This window comes from Chlamydotis macqueenii, chromosome 4 (genome assembly GCF_036417535.1).
Source record: "Chlamydotis macqueenii isolate bChlMac1 chromosome 4, bChlMac1.mat, whole genome shotgun sequence".
NCBI lineage: Eukaryota > Metazoa > Chordata > Aves > Otidiformes > Otididae > Chlamydotis > Chlamydotis macqueenii.
In genome coordinates, this window is record NC_141559.1 from 54,033,059 (window position 1) to 54,060,453 (window position 27,395).

At 40.1% G+C, this 27,395-nt stretch overlaps 1 protein-coding gene across 6 annotated transcripts in view; it reads right to left on the minus strand.

Annotated features, from left to right (window-relative positions):
• Positions 1–27,395, minus strand: part of CRACD (capping protein inhibiting regulator of actin dynamics) — a 132,422-nt gene that overhangs the window by 43,105 nt on the left and 61,922 nt on the right. For 3 of the 6 annotated variants that reach the window (XM_086746068.1, XM_086746069.1, XM_086746067.1), the window contains exons 2-3: positions 26,287–26,411; positions 13,140–13,211 (exon numbers count right to left, since the gene is read on the minus strand). In XM_086746068.1, coding sequence (XP_086602194.1) covers positions 13,140–13,164 — 25 coding nt within the window. In that variant the 5' untranslated portion in view covers positions 13,165–13,211; positions 26,287–26,411. Of the gene's footprint in view, positions 1–1,760; positions 1,780–13,139; positions 13,234–26,286; positions 26,412–27,395 lie in introns of those variants that run through there. The other 3 variants (XM_086746070.1, XM_086746066.1, XM_086746071.1) reach the window with 3 other exon arrangements.

Here is a 27,395-nt window from a genome sequence, read left to right on the forward strand (position 1 = left end):
TGTTTTCATCAAGAGACAAGCACTGCTTTGGTCACCCCATTTTGGCAGGTGCCGGATTCTCTGCCTCAAATTAAGAGCAGTTGAAAATAACCTGCTGTATTTTACTTATGGAGCCTCATAACTAGACAGCTCAATTTGCAAATGAACAAAGAGAACAGGATAAAGTTCTGGTGGTTTGCTGGTGGGTTACTTCAATAAACAGCCAGCTTCATATCAGCAAAGTCAATGCATTTTTCTGACTTTTTCCCCACCAAATAACTGAGGACAGAATTTGACCAAGCATTTCTTCCTTGAGACGCTTAAATTTTAAAAGCTCCACCAAAAAAAGGCATGGCAAAAAGACAAAACAGACAAGAAGACAGCTAAGACATGAAGAAATTAAAAAGTTAACTAGAAAAGACTCCAACTTTTTTCCCCACCAAAGACTGAAGATAAAAAATGCAGCTTCAAACTACCTTCCCCACATCTAGCAAAAGGAAGTACCAAGAGTTTCCATTGCCAATGAAAGGTTAATTTCTCTGGTTTGGGATGCACCAAAGAATTTGTAAAACATATAACTGTCAAAGAGCTTAATTTCTTTTCTGCCTCTATCTAATTTTGCATTGAATCTACTTAAAACAAGCTTTTTTAAAAAAAAAAAAAACAAAACCACACCGAACTTTTAGCCTCCTATCATAATCCAGTTTGAGAAGCATCATGTTGTACTGGTGACAAATATTTTCATAAGCTATTTAAATCCCTGCATGTGCTTTTCTCCCAGGCTGTATGCATACACGCTGCCTCAGCACAATCCACTCTTCCTATGAGCTGCTGCTCAGCCGAAATCAGCGGTTTGGTTGCAAAGTACACAGAAGGCCCCACACATTTGACCAGGAAACATGAAAAATCTTCTGTAGTGCAATAGTATTCTTCAGAGTACATCAGATTTTACACGCCAGTCTGCCACACCTGTGGACGGCAAAGCCACATCCAGGCAGCACCCCTTTGTACTTGCTGGAGGCATAACTACGTGGTATTTAGAGAGAGAAAATGTACCCAAGAACATTACAATCTGGCTACTTCCAGAGACAAGCGGTTTCCAAACTAGCACAGTGCCAGCAAGCCTGAGTTGAACCCAGCAGTGGGATCAAACTCACACAAAGAGCCAATCATGCATCTGATTGTATCTGTACCTGATGATGGATGAGGCAGAAAACCTAGATAGAAATTATGAAGTCAAAGATGCAACAGATAGTAATTCTGCATTTCCTTTACAGACCCTAGGAAGTTTACACAGGTATCATTGGGCAGTCATGATACACGGCATTTGGGCAACTTGATTAAGACAACAAAACATTCCAGTAGTAGCATAAAGATAAAAAGTTGAATTATAAACCTCAAATTCAGCCCCAGCATTAGAATTTTTTTGAGTCAGAATCCCTGGCCCACAATGAACAGATGAGGAAAACAACAATCACTGAAGCAGCAGTTTTACCAGTGTAGAAGAAAAAGAAGCTTACTCTCCCTGTCCCCTAGCTCTGCTTTCCATAAGCTAACCAATTCAGCATCTCCAGCCAGGCCAATTGCTTGCTGCTCAATTCTAACTTTAGAGAAACATATTCTTGTACAAAACCCCCGACAGACAGACAGGCGGGCAGTCATGCACAAAAGGAATTATTGCTCGAAGCTACAGCTGACCCAACCCTTCCTGCACTTCAGAGGCTGCCTACAAAAACTCATACATCAAATGGTAGAGTATACAGGAGAGAAAGCATCAGTACCAGACAGAAGACTGGGTGAAAGAGATGTTGTTCCATGGTTCCCGCCTTGCCTGCTTCCTCGGTCTTCTTTGAAAGGGAAAGCTGTGCAATGCCATTTCTGCTGGGTAATATAACTTACTGCATAAATCACTTCAACCGCAGCATTTAAAAAAAAAAAAGGTTCTCACTGTGTCATTCATCCACACATCCCTCCTCTTTTCGAGCTCTTGAGATATAACTGTGAATTACCTCATCAACTCCAAATCTACTGTACTGATTCACCAACTATGAATCTAGGTGTGGAAGAAGCACAACAGGTCAACACAGCATTCACTTCATCAACATCGGCAACAGCCAACATGGTCATGTCCTGCCAAGATCTGCTCTTCTCCATGTGATTTAACATGCCCCTGAGCTGTCTCCTGCTCCATACCCCATCATCACAGTTGTTACATTACTAAGTGTGAATTCTTTAAATTAGGCTTCGTGACTCATTGGAATACCAAGGAACAACCCTTCCCTGCACAGGCTGCGCATGCCATTCCCCAGCCTGCCAGCGCAGAGATAAGGAGCAGCCAGGTTTCTAAGGAGGCAATGCCTGACCGCTAAGGCAGAGTCTATTTATGTAAATTTTTCACAAGATCTTGCGGAGGAAGATGTGGGATGATATCACCTACAGGGTAAAATGCTTCCTATAACAGTAAAACAAGTACAAAAAGGAATCCAAATGTTGGCAATGCAACAGACAACACCCTGCACAAAACCCTTTCCAGTCTCTAACGCCAGAGCTCAAACATGGCTCATCCCTCCTGTCTATCTATACTGCAGAAAGAGAAAAAAAAAGGGATAGGAAAGGCTGAAGGCTGGGACAGCCAATCCTGTCGACTTGGGTCGAGGACAATTGCTGAGACAGCCAGGGAGGACGTCTGCTTGCACGGGCCATTTGCTTCTCTCCTTAATCACTTGAATGGGAATCCCACAGATCCAGCCCCAGGAGACCACAGGAAATCAGCAATTAAACCTTTTTCCTGCCTGTTTGACAAGCCTCTCTTGTTCAAATCACTGCAAACAGTTAACAGTAAGTCACAGTGAATCACAGAAAAACATGAGGTGTGAAGGCGACAGATAAACAAGGTTGGATACACTAGCTAGAATAACACAGCACATATGGTAAACGCTCCCTTTCTCAGCTTATTCCAGAAGAGTAGCAGAGCAGATTAGAATAATCTTTAACCTGTCATATAATTTGTCAGCTGCATAAAGACACACGCAGTTGGTTAAAGCAGAGAGCATCGGCATCATGAAGGCAGCACACGGTCCCTCCACTCCTAACAACGGAGGTGAGACCCACAGGAGCAGCTACTCCTCTCACACTCTCTCTTCTGCTCAAAGGTGCTCTCCAAGAAACATGAAGGCCAGTGCAATGGGCTTTCTTGCCAGTAAATCAGGCACAGCCTTTGGACTCCAGCTGGCAAAGCCTTCGCAGCGCACCAGCTGATAGATAGCTGGCAGTTAAACAACTGAAATATCACCCAAATCCATTGGGACTTCTAAGGTGTGATGCCTTTCAAAAACTGCACAGAGCCCTCAAGGCAAGCACACATCCAATACAGATTTAACTGCGGCTCTTTCAGAGGGAAGAGATTTAAATGACTGGGAAGAGAGCGAGTAATGTATCCGAAACAATAGGGGTGAGGCTGTGCCACTGGATGGGACAGGGGAGGTATCAGCGCCACTGGAAACATCTGAAAAATAATTTTCAAGCAAAACAAGTCTCACATAAGAAACAGAAAGCCTCACACAATTATAGAAAAGACACCTAAAGACGTAACAAGGTGTTGGTTCTTTGCAGCTTTTCCTCCTTGCTGTGATGCTGCGCGTACTCAGAGTGGGACGGGTGAGACAACTCGTGGGGAGAGACCTCTCTGAGCAGAGCTGACCAAGCAAAAGCATCAGCTGGTAGGTATGCTGATGATAGCTGAGAAGAAAAATAAACAAAAGGAGTGTATATACATATAGTGACTTTTAAAAGCTGACATTATTGCAGCCAAGATTTTTCCAGCTTCAGTTTTGCAGTGGGGTTTGCGGAGATGTCACAGATATTTGTTCACCATGTGAAATGCAGCACTTGTCTGTAATACCTACCTGTAGTAGGAGATACTGTACAGGAGCTGCATCCAAAGTAACATGTCCTTGTCAGTTAATTTAATGGCTACAGAATATGGTGTAATAGGCTAGATTCATGAGGAGATGAATTATTAATAAGGATAAGAATTATTAGTTTCTATAAAGAATTTAGAGAATGGAAACCCATATGCGAGCGGCATTATGAACTGCATGGCAGGGGGAGGGCAGCTGGGTTACTGGGCTGCAGGCACAATACAGCAGCCAAGGTGAAAAAGGGAACTAAAAAAACACTGTTAAGTAAGTTGACTGACATCTGTAGCCACATCTCTACGGCAGAAAAAGGCTCTTACAATGTATGTTGCCAGTATCAGTAACAAAAAACTCCACCTTGATTTTAAGCTAATGGTATGCTTATTCATGCTCTTTTTAAAATATTTCGGGCTATCTCCTACCATAAACACTGCCCTGTTGAGCCCGAGCTTCGCCATGCACCTGTACCAACTTTGCTTCTCACATCCTCACCAAAAAAGCCACCCTGTCTCCCCTTGGCCCAGTTTGTTCTCACAGGGCATAGAGCTTCCCCATGCAAACTGGGATTGGCACTTGCCTCCAGCTTTCCCACCCACTCCACATCCTAGTACATTCATTTCTGCAAGTCCCCAGAGCTGCTCATTATTGCCAACGCATTTGCGCTCAGAGCTAGGAGCAGTGCTCCCCGGAGAGGCATCTCCACTCCTCCAGGAAAGGGAAACACATTATTTGGGAAGAAGCAAGCAGGAGAGCAGACTCTGCTCTACTTAACCGTGTTCCCACATTATAAATTAGGTGTAAGCTCCTGTACCTATTGTAGACCATTAGATTCCACAGGGAAAGACGGTTTCTGTCAGTTTTCCACCTCCATGACTTGCCCTGAATCCACTGCCCTCTCTCCTGTATGTAGCTAAAAAAAAGCTGGGCTTTATAGATGGACACTTTCCAGATATAAAAAGTAAACACCAAAGATTCCAAGGAAACATTTAAGCTCACACAAAGGGAATAAAGATCAACATAAAAAGACTGATACTCAGATTCAATAACACAGCTTCCCAGCAATGAGTTCAACAGCGTTAGACATTTAGCTACAGCGCGTATCACTTGTGAAGAGGACAGTATTCAACAGTCCCATGCTGACAGACATAAGGTGAGATATTATAACCACAGATGAAATCAATACCTGAGGAACACTGAATGAGAACAAGATTGAGAGGAATTCAAAGGCGACAAATTGGTGCAGCCACAATAATCTCATGAAACACCTAGGCAAAGGGAAGGAAAAGTAGCATGCCAGTGCTGGCCTGTTTTTCCAAGAGTATCAAGTGATCTTATACGAGATACTATTTCTTGCAAACCTTGTCCCACAGAGAAGATGAGGTATTCTTGGATTACCTGATATAAACCAGTAATACTACTGGTATCCTACTATAAAGGATCCATAGCACAGCAAGAACCAATCTTACTTTCCAGAAACATCTGTTTTCCCTCGCCACCTACAGAAGCAAAAGCATTACTATAAACAACAGCCCATTTGTCATTTTCTTCCTCCCAAAGACTGTATCTTCCAAAGAAACCATATGCAGCTGAGATAGTCAGTTGTTAGGAAACACGAATGAATCAGCACAGAGTCCATTAATGTTCAAATACCATATCATATACTTGATCACCCAAAGCAACGAAAGAGCTATTTCAACACTTCTCTTTTACACAACAAGGAATAACAGGGAAAGGAAAAGATCATTTTACATACTTCAAAATAAAAGAACTTAACCTCTGCTCCATGACAGTTGTCACTGTGGTCTTCAGTGGCAAGGAAGAGATATTAATGGAGAAAAGGAGTAAAGAGCAGTTTTAAAGTGTTTAGATTACATTAAACAGAAGAACTAGAGCCAGGTAAATACTCTTCCTTTCTACTTCTTCACTCTCATTCAGTCTGGCAAGAGTCTTGCCTCCCTTCCTTTTTGAGCTCTTGTTTTCCCCACCTGTAAATTGAAGCCTTCCCAGCCAGTCTTTGTATTTCTGTGTCCAATATTTTTATTAAGTATCACAATGGGTGGTCCTAGAGGTCAGAAAGCCTCATGTTCCTCATGCAACCCTTCGTTTCTAACACTGACATCCTGCCTCTCTAATCCATCCCACTGCCAGTCTTGTGCAGTGCCTTTGGGATGGGGAAGATGCTGCTCTCTGAAAAACACAGCCAGATCTGGAGCAGGAAGGTCGCTCGGGGAATGTGTGGGATAGGCAGAGGGTAGTGGGGACTCTCAGAGGGGTGACTGTGCAAGGACATTGGTACAAACTTCAGCAGCAAACAGCACTGGGGCCAGGGAGTTTCCCTCTTTCCTATTTTTCAGGGAGGGGAAGCCCCAGGTACAGTTTACACAGTGAGCAGTCAGGGGGTTGAAAACAACTCGGGACATGCACCTTGAGCACAGTGACAGCAGCTAGAGGAGATCATACATGCAAGGACATTGGCGAAAGGGTTAAGTAAATGCGATCGATGTTACTGAGGTGCTTGGCTGCACTGCAGAACATATGGGATAAGATAAAACCTGCTTATAATAGCTCTGGGCTCAGTGATGCATGTGAGACTTTTAGAAAGAAAGAGACCGCAATAGCTTCTGATTCACCAACAAAACATTCATCCATTATGTAACAGAAGGGAGAAAGTTTTATTTTAGTAGGGCAAGACTTATTAACTGAAGTTATCCATGGAAGACCCTTTTGGTATGCTGGGTTTTATCTGAGGTTTCCAGATCTGCATTAAACACCTGAGGTCAACGCAGTAAAGGGATGTTGGCTCATTACTCCCTTCTCAGAGAAAAACAAATTGTAAAACATGGGATTTCCTCAGCAGATTCATTTCTTATATGAAACAATTCCTGCTTGAAAGCATTTAAAACCTGAACTATTGGCCAAGCTGCAACCTCCCAAAGGCGAAGCGACCTGCCTGAGGCCCCGCTGCAGAGCGGTCCAAAGTCCAAGGAATAAATACAATCCTAACTGGCCAAACACCTCCCCGCTGCCGCTCCCCAGTGCTGGCAGGCATTTCTGCCTCCTCAAGGTTGGCAAGAGCTGCTGACAGGTAAGGATCCTACACTCAGAGCACTATTACCAAGATCATACTTGCAGGGGCCTATGTTACGTGAACTGCCTTTTCTGCCCCTCCAGCCTCTAGAACGAGTCCTTTTTTGTACGTGGCAACACTTTTGGATCATACAAATTCCTTTTTTTTTTTTTTTTTTTTTTTTCACCACTGAGAGAAGGAGCATTTCATCCTCCCAGAAACTACTGGCTTACCATAGAAAATGTTAATTTTCACAAACGGAGCATGACACTCGTAGACCAGACCTTCGCAGTGGTAAGGCACAAGTGCCAACAGCATGCTGCTGACCTAAGACAAAGTTGAGAGAGATCCTGAACTCAAAGGAGTCAAAGCACCATGCCAGAAAGACACCTGTATTTGAACGACCTGGAAGCCAAGTCAAATCTAAACTCAGGCTCAATGTGTCTAAAAGAATGAAAATGCTTGTGACTGTCTCTGATTTCACAGAACTAAAATCATGCTGTTATCGTTTACACCTGAGTAGCAAAGTAAAGAAAATCAACTATTTCTTAAGAAAAGACCTCCATGAACCATGGCATTCAGAAATTCTCCACCCAGTTTTGGTTAAAAAGCTAAGAGTAAAGTGAATATGAAGTGAAGACTGAGCAACCTGATCTGGTTGGAGATGTCCCTTTCTCCTTGCACAGGGGGGTTGGACCAGATGACCTTTAAAGGTCCCTTCCAACCCAAACCATTCTATGATTCCATGAATGCTTGCATGGTGAAAACCACAGTGAAAAGAAGCAGGGAGTTGGGAAAAGGTTTGTTTTGTTTAAGGTTTTTGCAGGTTTTTTTCCTGAAGAAAGCCAAACCTCAACCACCTTATTCTGCTGGGCAAGGTGGTCAGAAAGAATCACAGCACTCATTCTCCAGAGTGGTGCATCACCGAAACATCATGGGAAACAACATCAGAGAGCAGCACAGGGGGTGAAGAACGGCTCTGTGTTCCCCTGAAAAGCTTGGAAATGCCGCGCTTGCAGAGTGTGTCCAGAGCTGGGGCAGGAGGACACTGTCCTTCTCCTCCACTTTTCTGCTGCACACTTTCCTTTCCCAACTGCTCCTCTAGGTTCACTTACTCCTTCTGATAAAGAAAACCTCTTTGCACAAATTGACATTAATTGTGGCCAGATTAAGACTCAGTACAGCTGGCCCAAATCTGTGAGTTTGCCTATTTATCCAACATCTATTTTTCCACTATCTGAGCAGCTTTCACTACGTACACAAGCCCAGATTATCTCCCTCCTCAGGAACAGCAGGCACTACACCAAGACACTTCTCTATTCTGTTGAGGGACAAGATTCGCCTCCCAGGCACACAAGCAAGAGGCTCAGGCGCAGATCCTCAGGATACCTAAATATGCCTTGGTGCTGCACAGAGAACATCACTGTACTGTGCTTTTACCTCCCTTGCTGTCACAGTCATTCCAGCCCACAGCGGATCTCCCTTCTGAGTGCCAAGGACAGGCTAGATGGCCATTTCCACCTTCTTCTGAAATTGCCAAATTTTGTAACATAGACTACTATCAGCTTAAGGCTGAAATCGGTATCTCAGTGCTGACTTGAATGCTACAAAGAGAAAAGCTCCAGCTGAGCCAGCACTTAACCAGTGTTCTTACCATCAATTTCAGTAACAAGATTTTGAGCAGCTAAACAGACCATGGAGACAACACAAAAACTGATCATTAGTATTAATCACTAATTATGCTGCTATTGTGTTTCAAACTTCAAAGCATTTTGCAAACCTTAACTAGTCTCTCCTTGTTCATCACCTGTCCCTGTGTGGCACGTGTGAGTTTGAAAGAATTGTAACAGTACAAAAACAACAAATGGGCCAAAAGAAAATTTTATAAAAATAATGTTTCCATTACGTAGCCAACTAGCCTCAAGAGATGCACACATCTCTCTCCTTGACACATTTCAAAGCAGAGATACTGCAAAGCATCTCAGAGCAAATCCAGATTGCATTTCTTGAAGCCTTCCTCACACAATCATTTCTGAAAGATTTGTCAAGTGTGAGTATGGAAATAACAACAGTTGTTGTTCTGCATTGTGAGCAGCCTTTTTAAGGTTTTCCCTTTAAGAAAGGGAAAATTAACATTTATAGCCAAAAGTCCTAGGTGAAGAGAACAGTCATGCCAGTGCTCTGTCAGATTCCGCAGTCTCCATACCGAAAAATAGAAAACAAGAGAGCAAAGAGATTTCACTACTTCGTAACAAAATTATTTCAACTGCTTTAAAAAATACAATAATATTTTTACTAAGTTCTTCGAAAAGCACAGGGAAGTGTTTCCCCCAAGTTTATTTAAACAACGCATTCAGAGCAAAGTGGGAAGGGAAACTGGACAGAAGCTGAAGCAGGTTATCTACCTGTAACTGTTCCTCTTTGAGGCGCCTTGGCGATGTGCACATCCGTGCCACTGATGCTCGCTGGCTGGCGAGTGCTTCAGCCTGGCAGCACTTAGAGCACCACCATGTTCCTGCACAGACACCACACATGTTGCACATCAGTGCAAAAGAGGCTAAAAGCCTCTCAACCAAAGGATCTGAAATTTAACTAGGATCGATGAACAGGGCAGAAAGGACGGCTGTGAAAACTCATGCAAGACCTTGTCTTAGAGAAGGACAAGAAGGCAGCAGCAGCAACCTGTGTTACTTTCCTTGTACCATCAAATGAACAAGAACTGCCTGTAGAAAAGTCCTCAGAACCTCCAATGAAATAAACTCTCCCACAGACAGCGTCACCCTTTGCAGCCGTGGTGGAACACAGTGCTTACTCACAGCACAACAGGATCCCAAGCAACAGCTCCAGAGACATCGGTCCTGGGTTATTTATGCAGAATCACCACCAGCATTACTTGGCCTCTAGCAGCATGAACCCAAATTGAAGGGGGAAAGGGGGCTTGCTTTATTTTTCTACTGAAAACACCTTAGGATCCACAGTAGGAAAAAGCAAGACAGCCCTGCAGGACTCTGCTCTCTTCTGCTGGAATGGGGTCCATGCCAGTGAGTTTTGCAGACCCAACCATGCTGTGAATAGCTGTCCTTCTCCACCCTGCCCTCCTGGACCATGCCATCAGACTAGTAAGGTTTGTTTGTACCTGTTCTTCAGGAAATCCCAAGCACGCTCTGCAGAGTCAGCCTCTTATTACCCTCCAGCACCTGAGTAGTCAGCTGGGGCAAACATAGCCACTGAGCAGCTGGTCATCCCCGCTTTGGGCTATATTATGAAATGGGACAAGGCTAAAGAGGACACCTCATGTAGGGAAACAGCATTCCAGAATAAGAAATAAATACAGTCTGCCGTGGGAGAAGAACAGCATGAAGAGATTGCATCTTTGGAGTGAGGAGACAAGATTTTAATCTCACTGTTTAATAAGAAACAGAAGTCTCCCAACTACACTGGGTTGAGATCTCTAATTAGCTCATGAAGCATTTTACTGAAAGTATAATTTCATATGTGTAGCAAAGCAAAAGGTACTGATTAATTGCAACTCCTTCAGTGTAAGTTGTTTTGTAATTAGGAAAAATGAATGCAGGCATGGCAAGATTGGTGCAGACAAGAATTCCACCTTGCTGAGTGTCATGTTTCCCATAGCAGCCAGTCGGCCCAAGCAGCAGAGGAGTAATTTGAAATTCAGTCCTGACCCATGGGGACAGACAGTCAGACCATGCATTCCAACTTTTCTGAAAGAGAACTAGGAAGAAATCTTATAAAACAAAGATAATAAATGCCTTTGCTACAAATCACTGGGTTAGCCAATTAGTGGCTGTCTCCACCCATGAGCTATTAAAAATTCATGTTCCATGTATAAAAAGCATTGGTATCCTATCTAGAGTACTTATAGATGTCTACATCACCTGTATTCCCATTACCGTTTCTTAAAGTTCTGCTAATACTTATGCAGAAATAAGGTAAGTCATACTTATCTCTTATGTAAACTGTATGCTTCTTAAGGAATCAGAAACAAACATACAGCTCAGGTAAGATATTACCAACAAGATTTTAATAGCATAATATTTTCAAAATTTTCTCTGTACCCGTTTTGGGAGAGAAAGTTTGCTGTGGGTGAGAGAGTTCAGAAACCATTGCATGTATTAGGATAGAAAAGGGACTGAAAACAAAGACAAAATAAAGCCCCAGCACAGAAGCATGTTCTGCAAACAAGACCATCAAGGCACGCAAAATTGTCATAACTCACCTCAGATAGGAGGCTGCCAAACTGTAGATATTCTCTATCTTTCAACTTTTAATCCTATCCATGAAACAGAGGTACCCTCAGAGAAACCAAATATGTATTTAACCAGTCCTTTTTTTATTAAAGGAGGCAACGACCATGGACACAGGTTTCCTAGAATAACAACTTTCAGAGAAGACTCACATGACATTGACTCGTCCCCCCCAGCTGGCTGCCAGGGATTTTTAAATCTTTACAGGAGCACTACACACTGATCGGCCACAAAACCCAGTATGAGACAAGGCAGTGATGTACCAGTGGTCATCACATACCAGTGATGTATTTGGTGGTCATTGGTTTTCTACAACAGGAGGCACCAAATTCTGGGAAAGTCTGGGTATGGAATTTGCAGCTCAGTGATGACTTTACTAATAAAAGCTAACAAAAGCGTAAAAGCCACATGGAGAAACGGAGTTTTCTTCCCACAATGCCACTGGTGAAGTTGCCTACAAAAAGAAAACTAAAAAAGTCTGAAAACTTCACACAAGTAAATTCTTTTATTTCTACTGAATGGACAGGCTGTACTCCCACTCCTTCACAAAGGAAGTTAAGAGCTTCTTTATATTTCAAGCCTACTCTGTTTTTCTCAACAAAACACAAATGAAAAGGCCATGTGAATTATTAGCAGATGACAACAGAGAGCTAGCCAGGTATTTCAAACACTTCTGGCTCTTCTTCCTACATGAATTCCTCAATAGTGCATGCAAAGTAAGTCTTCTTACTTCTTCCATCCTTTAAATCCATAATTAAAGCAGATTAAATAACTTGTTGTGAAGTAAAGGCTTTTTTACATTCTTTCCTCCCTCCTTTCTTTCCATGGTAGAGCATTTGACCTGACTGTCAGTGACAGGGGGACTTCACACCTTGTTCTGAAGGACAATTAGTGAATCAAGCGAGAACCTTTTCCCCCTCTTAATACGTTTTCAACAGTACAAGCTCACGTGGATCATCATGCAATCCGGTAGAAACAAGAGATACTACTTCCTTCTGATCTGGAATAGCGAAGTAACCAGGAAACCTGAAAACAAACTAAAGCCTTGGTCATGTTAAGATGTTAACCATCATCTCATGTTGAAAGCAAATGTTGTTCATTATAAACACTTCGGCCAAACCCTCCTCCCCCTTTTCCTCCCCCAAACCCCACCAACAAAGAGGTGAAGAGAAGGACACCACATTAATCCAGCACCACTGCTTGACAGCATGCGTGGTATTTGCACATATGTACAGACTTCATACTGCTTCAGTCCATTTGCACCATTTAACTCAAATTCTGAATTTGTCAAATAATCTCTGCAAATCCATTGCCAGAAATAAAAATTAAATAATGTAAGTTATTTTCAGTGCAACTGAAAGATAGTATTTGACAAGTAACATAGGAAAACCTATTAAAATTAGAACTACAGTAGTAAGCTTTAAAAAATGGCAAACTTTTTGACAACTTTGAAAAATAATCTGGATGGTCCTAAATGAGCACATGCTTCTCTATTTACTTTCAAATTTAAATGCATAAATTCTAAACATTCATCAATTAAAGGGATCATTGCAAACGCACAGCGTCTGACATAACGTGAACTGGGGGAATCAAGTCTCCCACAGTGGTGCAGATAGCTCCCGGTGATGCCACAGGGAATTACCTGCAACAGCATAAACCAGAATAACCTCTTTGGTTTAGCCTGACTCTGTTTCACACACACACTGTTTATTACAACTGCCATAAAAATGGACAAAAGCAGCACACACATTAGCAGCAGCTCCTGCTTAAGAACAGTAAGCACAGCACATCTCCCCTCAGCCAGCTCCCCGCTGAAAGTACTCCAGACGAAGCCACAAAAACTTAACAGTGAGCTTTCAAATGACAGGACATCATGTGCTCCATAATCTACAGAATCAGTCAAGTACTTACAAGGTTTCTTAAACAAATTGATCATGCCTACAATTTCAGACGAAGTCAGAGAAACTCCAGACTTGATCTTCTCTGAGGAAGAAACAAAAGCCATGAAATCACCAAAGAGAAGGGTTTGTGCAGCTTTTTTTTGTTGTTATTTTTAAAGAAACTCTGAAGGACATACTGTAACATACTGTAACATGATAGGAAGCTTGTAGGAACAGCCTTACAAATCAAGTTGAGCACGTATTTCAGTACCCTGTTTTTTCTTTTCCCTTCCTATAGAAAATGCTAAGGGAGGTTCTAACCAGCAAGAGCCAAGGTGATTTCAGATTGATAGCCAAGACCTCTCGACTGATCTTTCATGCCATATTCATTTGGTACATTAGTTTATATAACTGCTTTTTGCTTAGTCTTCCCCAGCTACAAAGCCAAAAATAGCTTACCTTTTCCATGAGGGCAGTACGGTATACCTGGAATACTAGGCAACGCTTTACAGGTGCTACGTAACAACAGTGGTTTTTAAAAAGTCAGGAAAATCCTGTCATTATATGATCATCCATGTTTTTATCTTTACAAGAACATTCTAATGTCAATAACTACCATGAAATCTAGAGGCTGCCTTTTCCAATAAAAATTGTGCCAGATGCTAGTATTTTCTGAAGCATCCTGTCATACCATGAAATGGAGACAAGCATTAAACAGTCTATATTGCTGTAATAAAAGAAGCAACAATGATGCAAATCCCTCTTAGAAAGCAATAAAGTTTTGAATATAAAACCTAAAAAAAGATTTAATTATTCTGTCAACACAGGCTGAGCCAAACCCTACTACCGTACTTCTCTGTGCTGTGGATAAAACTTCCCATGGCTCCAGTAGCTCCTTTCACAGAGGTGCCAGTCTTCCACGAATAGATCTTTGCAACCAGGATTTAAGGTGTTATATAGCCTGCAAAGCTAGGCTCCCAGATCAGCAGTTTGGCATACAAACGGGTGATCTGATTTTCAGATCTTCCCAGAACCAAGTGCAGTATAATCCTCTAGAGGAAATTAATGTTTTAAGAGTGTCATTTCAGCTCTTGCATGGTGTTTGTTCAAAATCATGTCTTGCAAGCTTTACCCAAAAACCAACAACAAGGAGCTAAGCTTAGGCCTTCGCACCCCAAACATGTTTAGACCAAAAAGTGCTTCTTAAAGCTCAGGATCTAGAGAAAGATTGTACTTTCATAATGTGAAATCAAAGTTTATGGTTATCTTCAGGTTTAAACAGAGGTCCTTAGCACTTGCATATCAAGTCAAGAGACTATGGTAAAGCCTTTAACAGAGTAAAAGTTTAACTAATCTATTGCACGTACTGCGTTCAATAATATCTGATTTCTTAAATCTTCTCCTATAAAGTCAATTAAATACACATTATTAGTTTATTTGGAGAAACATTTGAGAATCCCAAGCTGCTTATCGGCCACATTTCCTGAGCACTGGAAATACAGACGCACCGAACAGTTTCCACAAAACATAGGCAAATGAGATCAAACTGAGAATAAGAAAAGATAAAATTAAAAAGTTGAGAGTAATATCCTCTTGTCTCCCTCTCCTCTGAGGTATCTCACACTGTTGATACATCTACCAAAAAAACCCAAGTGTTATATGTAATAATGACTTCAACGACATCTTTCTTTAGGGACACATTTTATTTCATTAATGAAACATTCTCAGAAGTCAAGAGAATGACTTTCACCCAATTTCATTTTTAATTAAAAAGAGCTTAAAAAAAATACTAGAAAAATGAAACTACTCTGGTCTGACAAAATGCATGGGCTTTTGACACATCTAAAAGTGCTGCCTGCACTCCAGCAGCTCACAAGAACAAGATTCCCTGCAGCAAATAACTCATCCCAGCCCCCTCAAGCCTTCCTCCCACAGCTCTACACTAGACCTAGCATCCCTCCTAACAGACAACAAGCCAGGATTAGTTCAGACCCTGAGAGCTTACAGTAGGGCTCAGGACCATCAGAAAGGCTGCCCAGCTACCTGAGCAAACACTCTGTGGATCACAACTGTGGTCACTCCCCTGGGCATGTTCTGCAGCTGCTCAAGTCCTTTGCAGTTTTATCATTTCAAACCCCATGACTGAGATCCAGCTTGGAGACCAACAGATGACCATTACAATACTGAAAAGCGTAGGCATCAAGAGGTACCTCTTAGAGGGACTACCTAATCTAGCATCAAAGTTGGAGATGCACGAACGACCATGAAACCTTGCCAAGGACAATTAGCAGTGTTCAATCATCACACAAGGTTATCAAAGGACTTTTTGTAACAGCAGCTGAGGAGCAGCATCACCCAGACAACAGGCATGAAGACAAGTGGTGGGCAATCCTACGACGAAGAGGTAGAAACCACTCTCCCTGTAACTTCCTAGTATCAGCATTACCTTGGTCCCACCCAAACTGCCTGCCACAATGCCACAGCCTTTCTCTGTTTAAGCAGAGATGAAAATTAAAACAAGCTTTTCTTACACATCAAAATATTACATTAAAGTGGATTTTAAAAGGTGAAGTGGCAAAATTAAACTCCATACAGTCAAAATTTAAAGAGAAAAATAGAGCTTTTTTCAACTGACTTACATTAAAGTAGGTTTTAACAGTTGAAGAGCATAATGCAGTAGACATTTGAAAGGTCCTAGTTACTCCCCAATTCATGTCAAATCCAACAAATTCATTTGGGCACGTGAGGTGTTTTGTTTTTACATTTTGTTCTGTGCAGAACAGTTAAATAATTCACATCACTGAATTGGCAGTGATGCCATCCACTGATGCCAAACTGAAATGTTTGCCCCCCGTCACCAGCGTAGCTGACTTCATCTTTCATCTTGACTTATTTTGGATGTGACAAGAAATCGAGGGAGTGGGAATGCTAAAACTTTCTCATATGTAATTGTAGATACTGAAGGATATTAATGCAACTGTAGATTTGGCATAGGAACTAGACTTTTAACTCAGGAAATGCTTGGTCATAAAACTTACCTGCTGGTTAAAAAACCCCACGAATTACCACCTCAGTCAAGTGCTCTAAGCTACAGGCAGTCAGTGCAGAATACTGAAGCTAGTAAGAGAAATCAAGAGAGTGGCAGACAATGAACCAGGCAAAAATGACTTCATTGGAAGTCAGGGAGTTTCTGAAGGGCGGTTAATGATACAAAAGACAAAATGCGTTATTTAGACAAAACATGTCCCTCAGGAACTACCTGGGAGGCAATAAAAAGAGCTCTCAAGCAACGCAGTTGGACTCTTAGATGTCTCCCATTTGTCCCTTAAATGCTGGACGTCCAAATGGGAAAACTCTTGAGTCAGCATAAAAAATTTGGTTACATATGGCATTTGCAATGGAATATACAGTCGCCTCCAATCTGCTTCGTCAAACAAACTCTACATGCTTATGACCAACAAGGCTGCCTGGTGCCCACTGAGAGAAATATTCTTCCATTTCCTTGCTAGTGGACAGGTGCCCCATTTCCAGATAAAGTCCCAACAGCAAGGTCCTCAGCAGCAGCAGCAAAACCGCACAGGGTTGAAGGGAGCAGAGTCTCCCTGGGGATGCCCGTCTCTGCCCCAGAGCGAGCACTGATTGTGGAGTGCCTACCAGCGCTCCTCACTAAGTGCTCTTCTGAGGGCAAACAAGGAACACCAATTTACCAGAGTTTTCAACAAAACAGCTCTCTGAAGCCTTGATTTCATGCAAGCAAAGGCAAAAATAGGGATTTTTGAATGTCTTTACCAGAACTCTCAGTTGGAAAGAAGCATCTCTCATATTAATCAACATCCTCACACCAAAGTAAAACCTGGCAAGTGTAGCATCTTATTTTATTAAGCCACAAACCCCATTCCATTATCGTCTTATCTTGCTCCATTATTGTCTTATCTATGAGCAGCTAAATTTCTACCATGTTGTCTCAATCAACCAACAAACTTATGTTGCCGTGATTTTGACATTTCAAAAAAAACTGTTACACAACCAGAGCAGAAATAAAAGCACTCGAGCAGCTGAAAGAGTAGAGCTGAATAAGGAGTGCTACAAAACAGGAACAGATTTAGGAATAATGAGGTCACCTCACACCTCAACGCACATGAAGTTATTCTGTTCACTCAAATAACTTCACGTTCAGTAGTAGTCACAGCACAAAATACCACACCATTTTAAAGAGACAGAAGCATTTTCAACACCCTGGATGATCAGAAAAAAATGAACATAGAACAGTATCATCATGTGTTACCCTTACAGCTGTCTCCTGGCTTTACAGATGAAGAGAGAATTGAGAAGGGACAAAAATGTTCCCTCTCTCCAAGTGAGACACCCCTAATCTGAGTGTGTGGGTGATGCTCCAGAGCATGGAGCCAATGTGGCATTCATGGTCCTTCAGAAGCATCTCGTGCCAGCTCAAGCACTCAGGTGCTGCTGTGGGGACAGTATGGAACATCTCCTTCTCACCATTTCTTATTTCAGATACCTACCATCTTTTTTATTTAGCAAGGGAGAGATACGATATTAACTTCCCACCAAACTGTCAAGTCACACAAAAGGAAAATTCAGTGCCACAAGGTCTGGCAGTGTTGGTGTTAGGCGTTCTCTGGGAGCGGGGAGGAGAGGACTGGTGGGAGGCATGAGGCAAGGAGGTAGATGTTCAGCTGACCAAAGATAAACGAACAACTGATGAGTGGACAAGGAAGGAAAGTGAGGGATCAACACAAGATTAAACCAGTCTGAATCTTCATTGGATTGGTAATATCCGTGCAGGCAAGAGCTAGGTTGTTTTGTTGTTGGTTTGTTTGTTTGTTTGTTTGTTTGTTTTTAAAAGACCCCACAGACCATGCTTTTCTGAAACAGAGATGCGTCCAGCAGTCGATATCTAATAAGAGACAGTTCTGGATGTCAAAATCGTTCAAAAAACATGACTTCCTACTGAGCTAGAGCATGATATTGTTATCCCTAAAAAGGAATTGGTATCTAAGCAGGTTCAGATTGGAATCACTGACTCATCCACCCTGGATCTTAAGGCAAACTGATGAAGAATGAAGGGCTGACAGAAGGAAAACAGGGTGGAGTAAAATAAGGAGGCAGAGAAGATTTAAACAAGATTAGCTACATCTGAATCCTAAGTAAAGATTAAAATCACTGCCTCATGGATTTCGGGATTTCTGAATGAAGTTAGCAGAAAACTGGCAGTTCACAAGCTTGTATGATGACTTTTCTGGGGACAACCTTCAGCAGTATTTTAACTCCTAAGAGCTACCATTGCACTGTTCTTCCAAGCTTCTTAAAACCATAAGGAGAAATTGGCGTTTAGTGCAAGCATCTAAAAATCTCCGCTCCCATTCCATAATTAGCTCAACTATCTATTTTAACACAAAGTCCTTCCCCAAAAGTCTTTCTGCTATTTATACACCCTCCTGCCACCAACAAAGTCAAGCACTTACAAGAAAGATCAATAGCCTGGGTCTGTTCTGTTGCACTAATATGAAAAACACCACTGGTGGAGTGATCTGGGATGATCTTGCTTATCTAACTTTTAGTCAGTTGATATAGATTACAAATTTTTAAAGTCGGAGAAAGCACTGGTAACTTCTGCTTTTGTAACTAGTGCTCAACACAGTTCAGATTTCTTTGCAGATTAAGATGCATTTCAGTCATCTTAGGAAATGTTTTATGCTTTTTAGAATTGAGATTTCCATAAGAAAGTTCAGTATCTCTTTATTCACACATATTCACATTTTCTTTCAGTTGACTGAATTGTAGGCTTGTCTATTTACAACTTTGTATAGACATCACAAAGGCTAAATACATCCCCCTTATGTACTTCATATGAATTACAAGTTATTAAGCTATAGGTGAAGATGCTTGCCTTTCATTTTCATGTGACAATCTCTTAAAATGTACTATCTAGTCTGCTAATTCTAAAATCGCTGGACCATTTTCCTTGGATAGGTGCTAGTTTCCATGAGGGCAGCTGGGAATATGAGTAAGGAAAGTAAGATGTCTTCAGCCTATTTAATAACATTTCAGCAGAAGTAAAATATACAGATGGTATTGTTTTCATTAATGATGTATGCAACTAAGACACCAAAACCTCAACTGAGGAATTCAGTTTAATTTACCCTCAAGCAACTTCCTGGACTAGAATCTAAAAGAATTGTTTTCTTTATGATCTAGTTTTCCATAATTCCTTCCTATGTGGCAGCCTTCTTTGTATAGCTTAACAGAGGAAATTCCCTAAGTTCGGGAACAGAAAAGATTATATTTTGAATCCTTAAAGGTAGTTTTGTCTTTCAGTGCTAAACTTTGCTGATTTTTGCTATGAGAATATAGAAGAATGAAAGGACCAGGGTTGTTTAGGAGGTTCTAAGTGTTTTCTAGGACAAAATGTTACCAGGGAAAGTTCTGTTTCAGTAGTAGGAAAAGTTTCTCAATAAAGTATATTAAACAACTGGAGACAGACATGATTGCAAGAACATTCTCCTTGACACGATACTCAGAAATATAATTCAGTGAATGGTCCTACACTTAAAAGAGGAAAGGCAAAATCAACTGAATACAGTATTGTTTCTTAGAGCCAGTTTCTAGAACCCTCGTTCACAGAATACTAGAATTAAGGGAAACATTGCTACAGCTTGAAGTAGTGGGAAAAAGGGGAAAAAAAGAAAGAGAAGCAAGGCGAAAAAACACTAAATCAAATCCTGCTGTAAAAAAGTGTAACTTAGATTTCCAATACAAATACTTGGAACTTACTAGCCCAAGGGATCAAATGCACTCTAGAGCCTGTAAGGGGGACAGTGGGAGACCCATCTGCAGCAGGAAGGCACTGCGAGACCAGCCTGGGCAGCTCTACAGTTTTCAGACACAGGCATAAGCAGTTTCATCAAAGTAACTTTGAGGAAGAAAGAGGCTCCTCTGTAAATAAAATGAAAATGTGTTCTGTCTCTTTAATTTACAACCAAAAAACCAGTTTATTTTCACAGTACCTGAATCATCAGTACCCAGCACCTCAGAGTGAACATTTTGGTTAGTATCGCTTTCTGCTGCAGCCATGGGGGTTTTTTGTGGGTTTTGTTTGTTTGTTTGTTTTTCAAATATTACTGAAACAAGAAGTACAGCACAACACATTTATAAAACCACCGAGATTTTGAAATTGAACTCGGGTTTAAGATTCCCTTATTTGTAAATCTTGTTCTTGCAGTAAAATCTCTTACATTGTAGGCCTCTCTGGAACTACGCAGTAGCAGTACTGTGAGGGGACAAGAGTCGTTACATTACAAAATCTTTACTATACGAAATGTACAGCTGTGCTTCACAACAAAATGCAGCAGCACCAGTAAGTCTCAGTTCCAAGGAATCGAAGAGCCCGGTAATAATAAAGTCACATTGTGCAGAACACGTTTTCCGTCTCACTATCTGTATTCCTTCCTCTGATTGCTAATGAAAACAACTGATAGTATTATGTATTTACATAATAAATATTTTAAATCACATTTGCAGTATTTCTATTTAACACAATAAACAAATAGTGCCATACATGAAGACTATATTAAACAGCACAATAAACAGTATTATGGCATAAAGCACTGTATTGGCTACCTGAATACTGCAGAAGCACAAAGAAACCTTTTCACAGAAAATTATTTTCTTCAAATTACATTCTCTAGTTGCATATTTTCCATACTTTAAGTTTCACTAAGGAATAAACAACTACATTAACAGGCTCAATAAAAGATACTCCTGTGTAACATAGGCAGTAAAAGTGTTATAATGGCACATTATAGCTTCCAGATCTAGCCAGTAAAAATGAGAGCATTTGTCCTTCTGTAAAACATATAGGGAGATTAAAATAACAGCTTAAAAGGCTTTGAAGAGTTTTTTTTAGTAAAACTCATATGGGTTAAATCTTTTTCATACTTTCCTTCGTCTCTAGGATCATTATTTTCTGGGGGAGTCTTACTTTTAGACAGTAACATATGCAATATGGAAAAAGAGTAAGGTACAAACCAGCACTATAGGGCATTGTTTTATCCTGAGTTACATCAACAAAAATAAGCAACCTCAGCAGGGCAGTGCAGTGGAAAACATTATCCAACCACGACAGCAGGGTTCAGCTCCCCTTTCTACTTAGTGGTAAAGAGGATGGAGCTGAAGAGGGACCTTGTCTTGAAGACATCTCTCCCTATTGCCTGTTCAGGACGTGACAGATCTCGAAGAAGTTCAAGGAGTGCAATGAAACATGGAGTAAAAATAGCAAAGTACGCATGGGCAGCATTTTAAAAGCTGTGCAAGTCTCTGAGCTGCTTTTCAGCTGAGAGATTCATTCAGACAGAGGGGAGGAGGGCCACAGGGAATTTTAAATCTTGGAATACAGAGCAGATAGTCAGTCCATTGCCAGTACTGAATTTAACATGCCGTATCACAATTAGCTCTGATATCTGGACAGGTGTCTTTTCCTTTTAGAATTTCCTGAAGAGCTTTTCCTCTCTCCATTCCAGCCAGCCACCAAAACCCAGGGCTATAGTGAGCTTCCAGGTCAAGGAAGCATGAAATCATATTAAAATTAAGCATGTCATTCTCTTTTCCTGAATTAGGGCTTCTAAGATTTATTTAACCTCTGCTGGACACTTAAAGCAGGACATCACAAACACAAACCACTTTAGCAAAGTCAAATCAGGATTTGCATCAGTTTTTGCCTCTCCCAAACCTACAAACTGAAATCTTGATTACTCTTATGATCTAAATTTTTAAAACTCTAATGTAGGGGCAGCAATATAAAAAATAACTAAAGTACTAAAGGAAGCATAAATCACTTTTTGCCCTCAGATAATTTTGCCTAGAGTACTCTTCGTTGATATTCTCTCAGAATTCAGCATTGAAGAAATCAAAATAACATAACCTACAGATTAACTAAACCAGGATTAATTGCATAAGCTCCTGTCATCAGCAGGACCACAAAAATAAAAATCCAAACAGAAATAGATCTAAATTTTGCAAACGTGGTTCTTGGCCTTGTGAAAAAAAAACAGCTTGACAAGAAATTTTGAACACATTGAAAAAACTCAAGAACGAGTAAAGCTTCACAGTTTGGGCCCCATTTTGAGATATAAGCTGCTCCAAAATACTTCTGGTGAGCATGGAAATCTTGCTTGGAACTCGTGAATCTAACTAGGAACAAAAACTTTAATTCCAATTATAACTCGATAGTTAAAATAAAGAAACATATTTAATTAGAACCATGCAATACTACTGCAATCAAATCATTTCACAAAAAAAAAATAGCTCTGCCTTAGAAGCTATTATACTCATTTTTCTAAAACCCTATATTAAGTAAAAAGTCTAATAAATACGTAGGTATCTAGAGACTGAACATAATACTGTTCTTATTTTAACATAGGGTATACCATCCAGTTTATCCAAGGGAAGTAAAAGCAGAAGAAAAATCTTTTCTTGCAAAATTATCAAGACAAGTTTTTGCATACTGAGTAGCTTCCTGGGGAAACAGAGCAGATGAGGAAGTTAACTACTGAAGCTATATATCAGGAATGTTAAGGAGGAGCATGAAAAATGTGACATGGCAACTTGTTTTGTCCATTTGTTGTTTTATTTACAGTTGTCTTACCATTATTTCAATGCAAATGATCAAGGATAACTCTGTTCTTCACCATGACAGTATTACCTTTCAGAGGAAATTTCTGTACAGGAAAACTCTCTCTAGGCTCCCTTGGAAATCCCCAAATTGTCAGGTGTAGCTTCCACGTTATAACAGATCTACCTACTGCCCTCCCACTTCCCTGATGGTAATAATAAAAAAAAACCCCAGCCCTCTCAACTTCCAAAAGCTAACAGGTTGCCAGCTTGATAAATACTAGGCCAAGATCTCACAGCTCTTAGAAAGAGGAGGACTAACTCCCTAGACTCACAAGCTGGTAGCCTCCAATTCCCTATATGTCAGCCACAGAGAGAAATACACACAACCACTAGATTCCCCAAGTGGTATTTGATATTGACAGCTTAGTTTTCAGATCATCAAAATCTTTAGAATTTTAACTGTGGAAGTTCTGTAATTCTTGCCGTACCATGATCAGCAGATGAATTGAACCACTCGTTTTCAACTCCTACTGCAAAGCTCTGTGCAGTTCTGCAGACTGTATGGTATTGTGAACTAGTTAATTGCATATGAGAAAAATACTTTCCATGGAACTGTGAATATAATTTCAGATTTCTGCAAGTCTCAGGTCATCTTCTTGGTTGTTCTTCCTCAGTCACGGAGGAGACAAAGAAGTTGGTTCTTTCTAAGTAGGACACATTAGGGAGGGCCACAGAGTGGGCAGACGTGGCTGGAGTAAGCACAGATGAGTTTTCTAGGTGATTTTTTTTTTTCCCCACATGGTGTGGGTAGAGCTGCTCTAGAATGCACTGCCCCAGGTCCCAGCCCTGCACGGCCAGAGGCACCAGGCAAGCAAACCACAGATGAAGTAAGAAGCTTTCTCTGGTGCATGGGGTCACTTCTGCGCTGGCCTAGAATGAGGACATAACACTGTTCCTCAAGCGAGCTAAGGCTGAGCTGCAGAAGAGCCTTAAATCAGAGTTCATTTACAGTGAAAGACTTCCTGGCTGTTTTTGTGATACTACATTTGAGAAGACAACCAATTAATTCCCATTAATAATATGCAGAAGGTTCAAAAATCAAGGGACTTTTCACATTATTCTAATTATCACTAAAATTAATTGCAGGTATAACACAGAAAAGTCTAGAAATCTAGAAAATTAATCATGAACAAATTCTACAAAGTAATATTGACATGTCTTTGTCGTCTTGGGAGGACCTCTTCTTCTTTACAATAGGAAACAGATTATTTGCATAGCTGGTTATTGCACAGTGACTCATTTAATAAAATCCTTGCCATCTGTACTTCCACTGAAGTGACTAAAAGAACAGAATCAAATGTATCCATAGTCATCAGTTATTGTAAGAAAGAAATCTGAACTAGGTAAACATAAAGAATAAGAGAAGCAACAGAAGGAAAAGAAGAAATTAATGGAATAAAGCAGGGAAAACAGCTTTGGATGATAAAAAATGAAATCAGAAACTTTAATAGAACATAAAAAACCCAAAGGTTTTCCTATTCTTCCACTGTTTTTGAAGAATGAAAACAAAAACTGTGCCTTAAAGGAAAACTTAAGCCTCTGGAGAAGCAGAATAGGGTCATCAGTAAATACAAGTCTGAAGCTGTAAGCATTTTAACCTACAAAATGTGAAATGGTAGAATGAGCTAGAAAAATCTGTATGTATTAGAAAAAATAAAATATTAGACTTCAGTAAACTTGTTCAAAAATTGACTAACACAACATTTACAAATGATTTACAACAAAGAGTATCTTCCAGATAAAGCAAAATCTCTATTCATAGTACAAATTATTTCCTATTAAAATTTTGGTCCTATTTTCTACAGCAAAAAGGAGAATATTCTAACAACAGGATATGGAGGCGAGTTATGAAAGAACATCGGGTACGTGTAGAAAAAAACCAGCTTTAATTCTCCTGGAAGAAGAATTATATGGAAATTCTATACAGAAATATGTGTCTTGCATACTTTACTTATGAAATTAATATTAGCCAATCTGGAGATGACATTGCAACTGACCACTCTCATAGACTGCTCTTTGACTATCTGTATTTTAAGCCAATAGGTATTGCATTTTACTTGGCAAAGTAACAAATGTGCTATTTGAAAACTGACATATTGCATGCAAAAATGAAGTCTATTAAAAGGAAATAGAAGATAGCTCAGAATCTGTAATCCTTACACACGAGTGTCATGGAAATATGAGGTTAGACAGAGCAGGTAGGGAGCATCCTGCTTTCACAGAGCACTTTCCACTGGTGGTGGCACACTTTGTATCTTCCTGCTTTGAAAAAATAAGAACATATCATACCCATGATACATTAACAGACAACATCTCACAAACTGGTGTTTCAAAAACACCTGTGTACCTTCAGCTGAGATGTAATAGGTGACAAAAATGTCCTCATGACTAGGACCGTCTCAAGAAAACAGAACCTTCTTTTCTTAACAACAAGCCAATGCATTCCAGCTGATCATTTCAGAAGAGCTGTCAATATCTACCTGTCATTCATTCTCTTGCCACATAACACACTAGTCAAATGGACATTTTGGCAAGACAGACACAACTAAAGGCAGGAGTTTTAGTTATCTAATAGTCTTTGTTAATTTACAGGGTGATATAGGTTAGACAGGACAGATTCTCTAAACCACACAAATAGCTTTGAATAAAGAACCTTATTGTTCTGTGCAAAAGCAAAGACAGCATTTCTACATTAGATAGTCACCGAATCCAGTTTTACAGAAACACAGCGTAGAATGGGGCGTTCGCAGATGAAATCATTGATGAACACATTTGCCCTAGGACCACATTCCACAGTGGCTGCTCTAGAAGTTATTACCTATCATTCGCAACTTCAATGTTCCTCCAAGGCCAAAAAAAAAATGCTGCTGTCATTCCACTTTCAGAATAAACATGCAGAGTACAGTATGTTTTAACTGTTCTCAGCTTCTTCCAATACTCGTTAGAACTGATGTGTCTAAGGAAGTAGAGTTGTAAATATTTTACAAGTAACCAATCAATCCAAAACCTAGCAGAAAGGAAAACTGCAGATCTGTTCTGATAAAAGCCTAAATGGTGGACTATTACTTAGAACTAATTCCCAGTGGCAGCGTTTTACGAACATGCTGTATATCTGTCTTGGCAAAACAAGAGTTGCTTGGTAGACCAGCGACTACATAAATCTTTGCATGGCTAAGAATAACTTCAGCGGTTGAAATTAAAGAATATATTTGCTGCTGTGTGCAGCACTTGTTTTCTTTATATACATATATACATATATAGAAAAGCTACACAAAACCCAGTTCTAATAACACACGCATTACATTCTTCCTTTGATATGAAAAAGCTCTTTTTTTTCTGTTCATAAGTTAGAACATGCAGGTTAAAATAAGTACTTTAGTATTAAGTTATTATCTAAATTTTCACTTCTGCCTTCAACTTAATGAGTTGTTAAACGAAGACATCGCTTACAGTGTTAAAGGATGAGTAGAAAAACATTTCCTTACCTTTTTGTAAGACGGAGTCACAGTCTTGCTTTCTCTGTGAAATTGGGATTTTTCTTTCCTGTAAGTGACCAGAAATCAGGATACACTGCTAGGAACCAGTGGTTAGCATTCTTCTCCCAGGCCACCTAGGCATAAATGGGAAAGAAAGAATTTTAGCTAGCTTTTCTCAGCTAGCCTAAGAGTATTTTTCCGTTTTCTATCTTTTCAAGGGTGCATATAAGCTGAGTAATTCCTGTCTGCCACATCTCTTGCAAATGGTTCGAGATGTTTGCAGTCTGAAAAAAAAATATTGCAACCTGAGAAATTTTCATTAGCTTTGGCTTTCCCTCTGAGACTTTCATACAAAATGGTCTTTCTTTACTCTTTCTAACTAATGAAATAGCAACACTTTCTTATTTTTCCTTCCAAACAGACACATCCTGCAGTTCTAAATCAATTATATCTCAAGAAAAATATGTCACTTTTTACTGTAGTTTTGGCTGAAATAAAAATCAGTATTTGACTCTAGTTCCTCAAAAGGAAAAACTAACAACTTCTAAAAATGAAAATGAAAGCTTAAGATAACTTTGATTTTCCTTCAACTGGAGTATATAAAAATGAGTTTTAATCATTTTTCTGGCAAAAACCATGAAATGCCTTTTTAAATAAAAAAAAACCCTTTCTTATTAAAACAAATTCAAACTATAGCAATAAACTGCAAATTATGAAAAATTTAAACAGCTGAAAATAACTTGTAAAATAGCAGAAAGCAACTGAATTAGTTCTTTAAAAATTTTTCTTCTGATTTCATTAGTTTTTAGCTTTACATTGAAAAATTTGAAAATAATTTTGCCATTTTGAACAAAATCATGATGAAAATGTTTCCTCAATTTTTAAAAATTCTTGTTAGGGATTGTTATGCTTCATTTCCCATATAATTAAAAGTAAGTATCTGACGGGGATTTCATAGCAACTATCCCATTCCCACACTCTAACAGTTATTTGCTATGTTCATTTACCCTTATGTCCTCAGGCAGCTACAAGTAAGACTATTTTGTCGGAACAATGGATTAGGGTATTGGCAAAACCATGCTCTATTTGACATGACAAGGATAAGTGCGTTGTTTGAC